Source organism: Gymnoscopelus braueri (assembly GCF_963280865.1).
Source record: "Gymnoscopelus braueri genome assembly, chromosome: 1".
Taxonomy (NCBI): Eukaryota; Metazoa; Chordata; class Actinopteri; order Myctophiformes; family Myctophidae; genus Gymnoscopelus; species Gymnoscopelus braueri.
The window spans coordinates 774,653-787,880 of record NC_137603.1 but is presented as its reverse complement, the minus strand read 5'-3'; the positions used below and the strand labels follow the sequence as shown (position 1 = coordinate 787,880).

Sequence of the window (13,228 nt, the reverse complement as noted above, 5' to 3'; positions counted from 1 at the left end):
TGTGTAGCAGCAGAGTGTTAATGTGCAGATATAGCAGACTGCCATTTTACATCCAAACATACAGGAAGCTACAGTTATACCTTCTGCTCAATAATAACAATAACAATAACAATATTATAGCTGCTACCCTAACTACACAACAACACCTAGTCACAACAAACACTACAAGCCTACACACACTACACACCAGCTACACACTCACTGTGGCAGCAGGATTATAAAGGACTGTGACTGATCTGGTAAGTTTAGTTTAGTTTAGTTATAAAACACACTGCTTTATTATTAGATCTACACATCATCACACCTATAGCTAAGCTAAAGACCAGTTAGCTTTAGGCTAAAGCTAAGCTGCTGCATAGCTCCGTGTAGAGCCTCTCTCTGCACTGAGCTCAGAGATGAAGAGGTCCCGCTGTAGCGGCTCCAGCAGAGGTAGAGTCCGTCCTAATGGTGTGAAGATCAGCTTTTTAACCACATCGTATCCATAAAGTAAAGGTAGTCCCAGACTCCTACACATGTTTAAGATTGATCCGGAAAGTATATTTTTTAGAACGGGGTTGAAAAACCCCGTTTAAAGTCTCATTTAGTCAGCCTGTGGCCATGTTTTACCTTTAACTGTTGCCGAACCGGGAGCACTACTGGCACTTGCCGCCAGGGGGCTCCTTTCGGGTTGAATGGTAAAACATGGCCACAGGCTGACTAAATAAGACATTTAAACGGGGTTTTTCAACCCCGTTCTAAAAAGTTTACTTTCCGGATCAATCTTAAACATGTGCAGTAGTCTGAGAATACCTTTACTTTATGGATCCGATGTGGAGAAAAGGCTGATCTTCACACCATCAGGACGGACTCTACCTCTGCTGGAGCCGCTACAGCGGGACCGCTTCATCTCTGAGCTCAGTGTCTGACTGGGGTTTATGCTAGCTGTAGCTTTAGCTTAGCTTAGAGCTAACTGTCAGGTTAGCTAAACCATCAGACAGTTGTTGTTGTTAACGGTCAGTGGTGGAAAGTAACTAAGTACATTTACTCAAGTACTGTACCTATAAGTACGATTTTGAGGTATTTAATTTTTACTTTACTGGAGTATTTCCAGTTTTCAGTACTTTTACTTGTACTCCACTAAATCTCAGAGGCAAATATTGTACTTTTTACTCCATTACAATTATTTGAAAACTTTTAGTTACTAGTTACTTTGCAGATATAAATTATTACATTATAAAACATACATTAACCACTTTAGCCCTATTTTATACATAGACTATTTGAAAATAGCAGATCTACAAGCGCTCAAGGCGACACGTTGTGAGCTTGTAGATCTGCTATTTTCAAAAGATTTTAATACATTTTAAAACTTGTGAAATGGGACATTCTGCATGAGGAGTACTTTTACTTTTGGTACTTTAAGTACATTTTGATACCAATACTTTTGTACTGTTACTCAAGTACATTTTGAATTCTGGACTTTCACTTGTAAGAGAGTATTTCTAGATTGCAGCATTATAGATACTTTTACTCAAGTAATAAATGTGAGTACTTTTTCCACCACTGGTTGCTCTGCTAGCAGAGTTAGCTCATTAGCTCCTCCAGCTAACAGCTGTTCTGTGTGACTCAGTGACTCTAACACCCAGACATAGAGCTCTGTCTCTGGGTTAGGGTTGTAGCTTCTGCTCGGTGCTAACACCATGCTAAGCTAACATATAAACCCTCCATATGGTTCATTCTGCTAGCAGGACAAACATTAAATAACATGCGTCATGATGAGAGACTTTATATAGCTGCTAGTGGTTAGCATTAGAGCTAGCCATGGTTCACATGACGGAGCGTCATGACGGAACTACATCCTGGTGTTTGTACTTTCTCCATTTACAGCCCGTACATCTACATAAACGTTCATAGTTTAAATATAAAGTGCTGACCCCACGGCCATGGATGTTACAAGTTAAAACGCCTGGGTCACAGTACCCGTTTCTGCCGTATTGTTCAATAAAAAAGCATTTTAAACCGATCGGTGGCCATTTTCTCCATATGCTTTTAACCATGCGACCCTATCGGTTGGGAGGTGTATTGCACTCCTCTGATACATTACAACTCCATGAGAGAATGGCCACAGATCGGATTAAAAGGCAATTTTATTAAACAATACGGGAGATACGGGTACTTAGACCCGAGCGTTTCAACTTGTAACATCCATGGCCGTGAGGTCAGCTCTTTATATTTGAAATGTGAACGTTTATGTAGATGTACGGGCTGTAAATGGAGAAAGAGACAAAACCAGGTTGAAGTTTTATCATGACTGTCATGATGCAAGGCTACATTAGAGCTAGCTCTGGTTAAAGGTTAGTATACTAGTGTTTAAATGCCAGAGGAAGCTAGTGGTTAGCATTAGAGCTAGCTCTGGTTAAAGGTTAGTATACTAGTGTTTAAATGCCAGAGGAAGCTAGTGGTTAGCATTAGAGCTAGCTCTGGTTAAAGGTTAGTATACTAGTGTTTAAATGCCAGAGGAAGCTAGTGGTTAGCATTAGAGCTAGCTCTGGTTAAAGGTTAGTATACTAGTGTTTAAATGCCAGAGGAAGCTAGTGGTTAGCATTAGAGCTAGCTCTGGTTAAAGGTTAGTATACTAGTGTTTAAATGCCAGAGTAAGCTAATGGTCAGCATTAGAGCTAGCTCTGGTTAAAGGTTAGTATATTAGGGTTTAAATGCCAGAGGAAGCTAGTGGTTAGCATTAGAGCTAGCTCTGGTAAAAGGTTAGTATATTAGGGTTTAAATGCCAGGTTGGTTGGTTGGTCCACATTTAGCCGGGCTGCCTGACGCTACAAACTCCTTTTTATAAAGTTCAAACTGTCTGCATCTGTTTAAGAAAGTAGGTAGTAGCTGATATATGTCACTTTTACCTCAGCGCTAGGTATACTCTTAGTTGCTTGTTTTATAAGAGAATGCACTTCAGACTTCTGGTGAAATAGTAGTTTTCTTGCCTATCTATGTTGAATACACTTATTGTAAGTCTCTTTGGATGAAAGCTTCTGCTAAATGATCTGATCTGCTAATAACAGCTTTTAATAAAGCCAGGGTGTTGATCTGGGAGAAGAGATGAAGCAGGGACCCCTTAGATGAGAGAGAGAGATAAAGCAGGGACCCCTGAGAGAGAGAGAGAGAGAGAGAGAGAGAGAGAGAGAGAGAGAGAGAGAGAGAGAGAGAGAGAGAGAGAGAGAGAGAGAGAGAGAGAGAGAGAGAGAGAGAGAGAGAGAGAGAGAGAGAGAGAGAGATGTAGTAGTTAGTCTAGTAAGTGGTATGTTGTTTATGTTCTTGTTCAGATCAGGTTTATTTATCTTCATATTTTGTGTATTTCTTCTAAACAGGGAGAAGGAAGACAGGAGAGTGTTTTTTATTGAGACAAGCAGAACACAGGGTAAGACACACACACACACACACACAGACACACACACACACACACACTCACTCTGGTAGGTTGTTAGTGTGTTCCACGTGTCAGCAAAGATGTGTTATTGTATGAAGATAAACCATCCCAATAGGAGCCACTAGAGGCGACATGATACAAATCCTACTAATGGTCCTAAGTGAGCGCCGGGCCTCTCGCCAACGTCCTATGTTCTATATTTACTGGTGCTAGATCTATGTTTACTGGTGCTAGATCTATGTTGACTGGTGCTAGATCTATGTTTACTGGTGCTAGATCTATGTTTACTGGTGCTAGAGCTATGTTTACTGGTGCTAGATCTATGTTTACTGGTGCTAGATCTATGTTTACTGGTGCTATATCTATGTTTACTGGTGCCATAGATCTATGTTTACTGGTGCTAGATCTATGTTTACTGGTGCTAGATCTATGTTTACTGGTGCTAGATCTATGTTTACTGGTGCTAGATCTATGTTTACTGGTGCTAGATCTATGTTTACTGGTGCTAGATCTATGTTTACTGGTGCTAGATCTATGTTTACTGGTGCTAGATCTATGTTTACTGGTGCTAGATCTATGTTTACTGGTGCTAGATCTATGTTTACTGGTGCTATAGATCTATGTTTACTGGTGCTAGATCTATGTTTACTGGTGCTAGATCCCGCGAGAGTGTGTTGCTGGGCCAGATAAATATGGATAATAAAGTATCTTTTCTCCTGATGTCTGTGTGTTCAGTGACCATGGAGTCCATGGTCACATATTTACATACAGATATACAGCATTACACTGAGTACGTTGTGATGTGAGCTCTGATATTTACACAACGTTTTCCTGTTTCTTAGCTCATATGTGACAATGTGGCCAATGTTTGACCATGTTTTATAGTATTGTTTGTTTTGTGTCTATTTGTATTTTAGAGGTATTAAAAAGGTCTTATAAGTGTGTCTCTTTATAAATGTGCAGATACCCTGTATACACTTACCCTGGATGTTGGTTTGTTTACTGTTGAGTGATCCATAACACCTTCCTCTATGATGATCAGGAGTTTAGATCCAGAACATCTTCCTCTGTGATGGTTTTTGTTTGTTTCTGTTTCATCAGAGAGCTAGCTATAGGCCTGTCACCATTATTACATCATCGTCCAATCGCAATTATTTTTGCATAATATAATCGTTTCCATGTTGAAATTTTTTCACACATTTTCAAATATTAAAAAAATAGCAGAAATAGCAGATCTACAAGCTTGCAGGAATAGCTGATCTACAAGCTTACAACGCGTCACGAAGTGATGCGTTGTAGATCAGCCATTTCTGCAATATGTATAAAATTATTAACAATAATGTCTTTGTATATTTAAGTAATTTGTCATATCTGCCCGAGTCTAAAAGACAGAAATAAAAATTGTATCAAAATGTTCAAAACCAAACACACAATTAAATCGTTAATCGAAATGATTTGAGTGACGATTAATCTTCAACTTAAAATGTATAATCGTGACAGCCCCCCCCCCTTCCCCCCCTAGCGCTACAGTGACTTAGAAATGTCTCCTGGAAGCTGTGTTGGCGACGTGTGGAGAAATACACATTCACAGATTGACTTCCTTGGCCGACTAGCAGGCAGCCTGTACGCACAAGAGACTGTGGACCGACACACAGACCCTCTCATAGGCAGCTTAGACTCTGTAGGCAGTGTTGACAGGTCTGATTTATTATAAGCGACTTTTGGCTTGTTTTTCTGTAAAGTCGCTTGTAAATATTGGTTCTAAAAGTGTAGTTGTTTATTTGGTCTTGTTTCTAAAGTGTAGTTGTTTATTAACAGATTCTGCTCTGCGTTTGAATCTGTTGGTAGCCGTGTTGACAACCCGTGCACATTGGTTTCAAGTGGGCGTGCTATCAGATCAGGAAGCAGGCCGCGCTTTACCCAATCAAATGAAGTGGGCGGTATTTACGTGTGTGCCGTTCGTTCCCCACTAGAAACAAGCCGAAACTCATTTAACAATAGCGTCCTCGAAGCCGACAAAACCACGGAAAGTTAGTAACATTTTAACTTGCTCTTTCATCATAGAAGCAAGTGGGCTTATAACCACAACCATCCATGTTCTCTGGGAGAAGTGGTGTTAGTGTTCCGTGGAGAAATACTGTTAGTGGGAATGAAAACATCAGCGCTCCACCGGAAGTGGAGCGCTGAGGGCAGACCAAAAACCTCGGTTTCCTTGCGCACAGGTCCACCGTATAGCCCCCCCCAGAGCCAAGTGAAAGAGTAAAAAACAGCAGAGGGCGCTGTTTTTCCTTTTAATTTGGCGATGGGTTCCCAGATTGGGTCTGACATATCACATTCTGATATTGGAAAGTCTTTTTGTTCCTTCATTTCAACATCCTGTGTGTTTGAGTCCATCGTCTCTACGTTGTACATCATGACACTCTGTTCTTCTACACACACTTTGTGTTTGTTTGTTTGTCTTCTGCTTTTAGGCTACATGTAAACTAACTAGTTTTAAAGGGTCTACACCATGAATTTAAACTTTTTCTTCTTTTTTGTGTGTTTTTGGTCTCCCCTACCTCTCTTCTATCCTCAAAAATACCCCAGTTTGAACACACAGACTTTCACAGCAAATCTGGGGTTTTCTGTAAATTGGTCTCAAAACAGGCCAAACTGATTTTTGAGGAACAATTCCTCCCGTTTTTCAGTTCCAACCAAAAAAAATAATATATATATATTATTTTTTTACTTTTTTTATTTTTCTTATTTTTATTTTTTACTTTTTCCACACAGAACCAGGAGATAACATGCATACAAACTGGCTCAATAGCGCCCCGTGCCAAACAGGACAATGTGGTATTGCAGGTGAAAGTGCTTTATAAGCCAGAGAGAAGTTAGTTGGAATGAGTTTATCTGAGGCTTGATTTAGGCTCAAACCTTTTGAAAAACGTTTGAGGGACATGAACAATATGATATTAAATATTATTATTCTTTTTTAAATTCATGGTTTAGTCCCTTTAAAGGAGTATTTCCCCCCAAAAATGACTTGTTGTCTCCACCAGGCCGACAGGCATGGCGAGAGAGCATGTTTTGCATACTGTCCGTCCGTCTGTGAAAAGCTAATCTCCGGCACCGTTGGCTTGATCTCAGCGAAACTGTGCACACACACTCCCTGGATGCCAATTCAGAACCTCTGGCCCACATTTTTTACATGGGCCTGTTATAGCGCCACCAGGAGGCCGCTTTTTGCAAAACACTTTTTTGACAGTACTCCTACAGATTTTGTCCAGACATCACGCACGTCGGTACACAGTAACTCTATAGTCATTAAACAAAACAGGGCTTTCAGATTGTTTATATTCCATCCTGATTGGCTTCCAAAGTTTGCAGGAGTGCTTCGTTTTGAACAAAATGCCTCAAATCATAAACACAGCGTGCGATATCCGTGAAATGTTTGCACACACGTTCCCACTAGGCCGAGAAAGAAACATTTCAAATCATCCGTTTTGACCTATAACTGCACCGATCTGTGTAAAACCTTGTATGTGCACCCCCTAGAGGCCAACTAAGGAAAAACCTTTTGCCCTGAATTTGTCACATCTGTCTTTTATAGCGCCACCAGGAGGCCGACTTACAATATTTTTGGAACACAGTTCTTATAGACTAAGAATTATCTATGGGATTTACAATAGAAAAAAAATACTTCTGTGACCCTGCAGGGGGGGGGGGGGGGGACTTCTGTATCCATGTATGTGTACTGTATGTTTTTATGTTCGATTATGTCTGTTATATGTTCATACGTGTGTGTTCTGTCCTGTTTGTGTGTCTTGTGTGTGTGTGTGTGTGTGTGTGTGTGTGTGTGTGTGTGTACGTTGTGTTTCCAGTATTAGCGTAGCAGCGTAGCACAGCCCTGGATGGATAGCCTGGACCCAGACACCCTCTACCTCTCCTCCCCTACGGAGCAGCCTCTCCCCGACCTGGAGGAGGCGCTGGGGGGGTAAGAACCCTCCCCCCTCCCCCCCTCTCTAACCCCCACACCTCACACCTGCTGTCTCCTGCATGGTCTTAAAGCCAGTAGACTCAGGTACCGCATGGTCTTAAAGCCAGTAGACTCAGGTACCACATGGTCTTAAAGCCAGTAGACTCAGGTACCGCATGGTCTTAAAGCCAGTAGACTCAGGTACCGCATGGTCTTAAAGCCAGTAGACTCAGGTACCGCATGGTCTTAAAGCCAGTAGACTCAGGTACCGCATGGTCTTAAAGCCAGTAGACTCGGGTACCTCATGGTCTTAAAGCCAGTAGACTCAGGTACCGCATGGTCTTAAAGCCAGTAGACTCAGGTACCGCATGGTCTTAAAGCCAGTAGACTCAGGTACCGCATGGTCTTAAAGCCAGTAGACTCAGGTACCTCATGGTCTTAAAGCCAGTAGACTCAGGTACCGCATGGTCTTAAAGCCAGTAGACTCAGGTACCACATGGTCTTAAAGCCAGTAGACTCAGGTACCTCATGGTCTTAAAGCCAGTAGACTCAGGTACTGCATGGTCTTAAAGCCAGTAGACTCAGGTACCACATGGTCTTAAAGCCAGTAGACTCAGGTACCTCATGGTCTTAAAGCCAGTAGACTCAGGTACCGCATGGTCTTAAAGCCAGTAGACTCAGGTACCGCATGGTCTTAAAGCCAGTAGACTCAGGTACCTCATGGTCTTAAAGCCAGTAGACTCAGGTACCTCATGGTCTTAAAGCCAGTAGACTCAGGTACCGCATGGTCTTAAAGCCAGTAGACTCAGGTACCTCATGGTCTTAAAGCCAGTAGACTCAGGTACCGCATGGTCTTAAAGCCAGTAGACTCAGGTACCACATGGTCTTAAAGCCAGTAGACTCAGGTACCTCATGGTCTTAAAGCCAGTAGACTCAGGTACCGCATGGTCTTAAAGCCAACTCAGGTACTGCATGGTCTTAAAGCCAGTAGACTCAGGTACCTCATGGTCTTAAAGCCAGTAGACTCAGGTACCGCATGGTCTTAAAGCCAGTAGACTCAGGTACCGCATGGTCTTAAAGCCAGTAGACTCAGGTACCGCATGGTCTTAAAGCCAGTAGACTCAGGTACCGCATGGTCTTAAAGCCAGTAGACTCAGGTACTGCATGGTCTTAAAGCCAGTAGACTCAGGTACCACATGGTCTTAAAGCCAGTAGACTCAGGTACCGCATGGTCTTAAAGCCAGTAGACTCAGGTACCGCATGGTCTTAAAGCCAGTAGACTCAGGTACCGCATGGTCTTAAAGCCAGTAGACTCAGGTACCGCATGGTCTTAAAGCCAGTAGACTCAGGTACCGCAACCGCATCAGAATCAGAATCAGAATCAGTTTTATTGTCACATCACAGGTTTACAAGGTAAAAAAGTGGGTGAAATTCGTTTTTGTACATCGTTCCCATCGCAACGTTAGTTTCCATAGAAAGAAGAGGGGGGGGGGGAGAAGAAGAGGGGGTGGGGGGCAAGTGGGAAGTAGATCAAAACAAGAGAGCAACAGAAGGCCAGACAAGTTATCTACATATTTACAAAGTATCTGAGATAATAAAAACAAAAAAAAACTAAGGTGCCTGAGCATAGCAGCAATGTATGTATACTGTGCATGTTATACTTATACTGTGCATGATATACATATGGACGTTAAGGTGCTTAGAGGAAAGGAGCACAATAAAAAAGACAAAAAAAAGTCAGTGCGTTATACATGGGATTAAGGTGCAAAAGGTCAGTGCGTGTCCACCTAGGGTGGGCTGACCCTAGTATAATCCGCAAGTAGCTCCATGAGGGAGTGCAACAAAAGTCATTTGTACCTGGTGTAGTCCACAGGTGTGTCCGAGGGGGAGCTAAGTCCAAGTCATTGTCCCTGGTATAATCCACAGGTGTGTTCAGGAAGAGCCAGAAAAGTCTGCACCGCCTGTTGTCAGGCTGCTGAACAAGGCCTATGCCTCATCCAGGCTTATGCCCCATTCAGCATTCTGACAGCAGCCGGATTAAAACTGCACCAGAACCTGGTGGTGGAACTCTTGATACTGCGGTAGAGCCCCTTGCCCGGTCGCGGTCGTTGTAGGGGGTTGAACAGTCTGTGACTTGGGTGGTGCTTGTCCTTGATGATGCGCTTGGCTTTGACCACGCACCGCTTTTTGTACAGTTCCTGGAGCGCTGGGAGCTCGATTCCCATTATCCGCTCTGCCGATCGCACTACTCACTGTAGGCTGATCTTTTCTCGGGCAGTGCAGTTCCCGTACCAGGCCGTGACACAGCCTGTTAGGATGCCTTCAACAGAACTGTTGTAATACAGCCTGAGGATGCGACGTCCTACTCCGAGCTTCTTCAGGCGGCGGAGCCAGTACAGTCGCTGCTGAGCCTTTTTCCTCACGTGTGTGGAGTGCGTCTCCCATTTGAGGTCCTCCTCGATGTGTACTCCGAGGAACTTGAACTCGCTGACCCTTTCCACTGCAGCACCGTCGATGAGGATGGGCGCATGGTCTCTCTGCGGCCTCCTGAAGTCCACGATCAGTTCTTTGGTCTTGTCGACGTTAAAGCTTTCATGACATTCACTTTTACACCACATTCAAAGTCTTTGTCCTGGTCCTTCAAAAGTGTACAAAAAGTTTTAAGTGAAAATTCCATTCCAGTGATCAATGGCAGGTGTTTTTCTCTCACATTTCTAAAGCCTTTTCAACTGCAATGAAAAAATAAATCTTTGCCTGCGGGTGTCGCTGGTGAGGGATTTTGCCTGTCAATCATCGCCTTTGCTCCGCCCCCCCCAAAGGAAAGGATAGGGGAGGGGAGGGGCGAGGAGGAGAGTGGGCGGGATTAATCGACTGTGACCTCACTGTCGAAGGGCCAAACTCAGATTACTTTTCAGCCTAATTATTCAGAAAACCCCAGACCACAGAAAATCCACTGAATGTTCTAAGTTCAGGTTTTTTGGGTGTAATTGAGGTCATAAAACCCCAAATAAAACATTGAAAATAAAAAAAGTGAAAATGAATGTCATGATACCTTTAAGAGAGAGGTTGTTCTCCCGGCACCAGAGTGCCAGTGAGTTGATCTCCTCTCTGTAGTCAGACTCGTCGTTGTTGACGATTCGGCCTATCACTGTCGTGTCGTCCGCGTAGTCGCGTACTTTATGATGGTGTTGGAGACATGTGTGGCTATGGTCTTAAACCGCATGGTCTTAAAGCCAGTAGACTCAGGTACCGCATGGTCTTAACCCTTTAAGACCTGGAACACATCTGTGTCATTTTATACATTTCTTTGGCTATTCAAAAATAGCAGATCTACAAGCTCATAGCGGCACCGAGTGTTTTAAAGCGAACATTATTTACTCTGATCTGTGCTTCTGGAGGGTCCCCGGAACAACATATTTTAAGATGGGGGTCCGCGGCCAAATACATTTTACATTTTGGAGGTCCTTGTCATGGAGAAGTTGGAGCACCACACTCCCACACCACACTCACACCATCACGCTAAAGTACGAGTCGGCCACATATACAACCATTAGGGGGAGGGGGAGGGGACGTGTGTGTGTGTGTGTGTGTGTGTGTGTGTGTGTGTGTGTGTGTGTGTGTGTGTGTGTGTGTGTGTGTGTGTGTGTGTGTGTGTGTGTGTGTGTGTGTGTGTGTGTGTGTGTGTGTGTGTGTGTGTGTGTGTGTGTGTGTGTGTGTGTGTGTGTGTGTGTGTGTGTGTGTGTGTGTCACAGTCAGTCGCGCGACTCGCACGCAGCACGCTGTGTTACAGACACTCGTCACCCATGATGAACGCACCGTGATGGTGCAAAATATGCCATGAACGTCCCAATCTGGCGGAGAAAAGCAGCACAGCACAGGGCACCAACCTCGGGGGAGGGGGGGGGGGGTCACCACACGGCGTGAAGAAAAAAAAACGGCGGAATTTAGAAGCAGGGCGCCGGTGAAGCGTCCTTTTTTTCTCGCGCTACAAGCTTGTAGATCTGCTATTTTTGAATAGCCAAAGTGAAGTGTAAAATAATGGTGGTTACACAGATGTGTTCCCGGTCTTAATGGGTTAAAGCAAGTTCATGGGTACCTAAATTCAGTGTCTGTCTGTCTGTCTGTCTGTCTGTCTGTCTGTCTGTCTGTCTGTCTGTCTGTCTGACCAATCAGCAATAAATAGCAATAATGTGAGAACAGCTCCTTTTAGCTCGAGTTACACTTCGCCGGACAGCGGGTCGTGTGTCGAAAATAGCAGATCTACAAGCTCACAATTACATTATTACATTACGGTCATTTAGCAGACGCTTTTATCCAAAGCGACTTACAGTAAGTGCATCAACATAGATAGGGAATGAAAACTACTAATCACCTGAAGTCTGAAGTGCATTCTCTACTAAAACAAGAAACTAAGAGTATACCTAGAGCTAAGGTATACGCACGACACATTGTATCCATTGTATTCTATGATCCTATAGTTTACTGAGACACTATACTGTCTCTGTATTCTATGATCCTATAGTTTACTGAGACACTACACTGTCTCTCTGTATTCTATGATCCTATAGTTTACTGAGACACTACACTGTCTCTGTATTCTATGATCCTATAGTTTACTGAGACACTATACTGTCTCTGTATTCTATGATCCTATAGTTTACTGAGACACTACACTGTCTCTGTATTCTATGATCCTATAGTTTACTGAGACACTACACTGTCTCTGTATTCTATGATCCTATAGTTTAGTGAGACACTACACTGTCTCTGTATTCTATGATCCTATAGTTTACTGAGACACTACACTGTCTCTGTATTCTATGATCCTATAGTTTAGTGAGACACTACACTGTCTCTGTATTCTATGATCCTATAGTTTAGTGAGACACTACACTGTCTCTGTATTCTATGATCCTATAGTTTACTGAGACACTACACTGTCTCTGTATTCTATGATCCTATAGTTTACTGAGACACTACACTGTCTCTGTATTCTATCTATGTTTTTATTTGATTTGTGACAAGTCCACTAGTCTTAGCATCTGGTTCAAAACAACAAATTGTCTCTGCATCAAATGTTAAATTAAAGAGGTGCTGTGGCCTCAAAATAGTGGTAGGATATACTGAACATTTTGCTTAAGATGAAATTACGTACTTGGGTTGTATTTTAGATAAAAAATGATCTGGAGAAACTATGGCTCTGTCATATGTCTAAGGTCAACCAAAGGGTAAAACTTTGTAGCCAGAATAGCAACATATATAGATATATTTGCAATGAAGGTTTTGTCAGGGCCACTCATTCAGTGTCATTTTGACTATGCATGCACATCATGGTATAATTGCGAACGCAGCGGAAGGAGGCGCGCCTTCGCGCGAAGTGGAGCTTACTATGAAACCGTGCTCGGCTTGTGTGTGTGTGGCTCTGTGTGCAGTATTGTGTGCTTGCACTGCCTGTGTGCAGCCGGAAGAGTGCGCCAGAGTGCACTACAGTGTGGCTGAAATCCGCCTGGCCATGAAGAACGCAGGAATGTAGACAATGCTCTGATTAAAATGCACAACAGTCTGCAACATGCCTAAACCAAACACATTTCAAAAACTACAAAGACAAAAAAAAATTACTAAAAAAACAAAAAACAAACATAACAATTTAAAAAGACAAAAACTGTACCACACACTTCTCTACAATTGCTCAATCCTTTCGATTCTTCTTATTGTTATTTTCGAGCTGCGTTCGCGCGTCTTACTTGTGGTATACCTATGATTCTAAAAAAAACTCCCAAAACAAACTAGTTAGGTTGATCCACAAGCTCCACCCCAGAACTCATCTCCTCCCGTCTCATTATAGTAGCCTTGGTTGG

The 13,228-nt window shown here is 42.9% G+C and overlaps 1 protein-coding gene across 7 annotated transcripts in view; it reads left to right on the top strand.

Moving 5' to 3' along the window:
• The first annotated feature begins 51 nt into the window (after positions 1 to 51).
• The window catches only part of celf1 (cugbp, Elav-like family member 1), a 57,372-nt gene continuing 44,195 nt past the window's right edge, over positions 52 to 13,228 (top strand). For 4 of the 7 annotated variants that reach the window (XM_080431251.1, XM_080431250.1, XM_080431248.1 and 1 more), the window contains exons 1-3: positions 52 to 239; positions 3,354 to 3,403; positions 7,276 to 7,388. In XM_080431251.1, coding sequence (XP_080287377.1) covers positions 7,306 to 7,388 — 83 coding nt within the window. In that variant the 5' untranslated portion in view covers positions 52 to 239; positions 3,354 to 3,403; positions 7,276 to 7,305. Of the gene's footprint in view, positions 244 to 3,353; positions 3,404 to 7,275; positions 7,389 to 13,228 lie in introns of all 7 variants that reach the window. The other 3 variants (XM_080431249.1, XM_080431252.1, XM_080431253.1) reach the window with 3 other exon arrangements.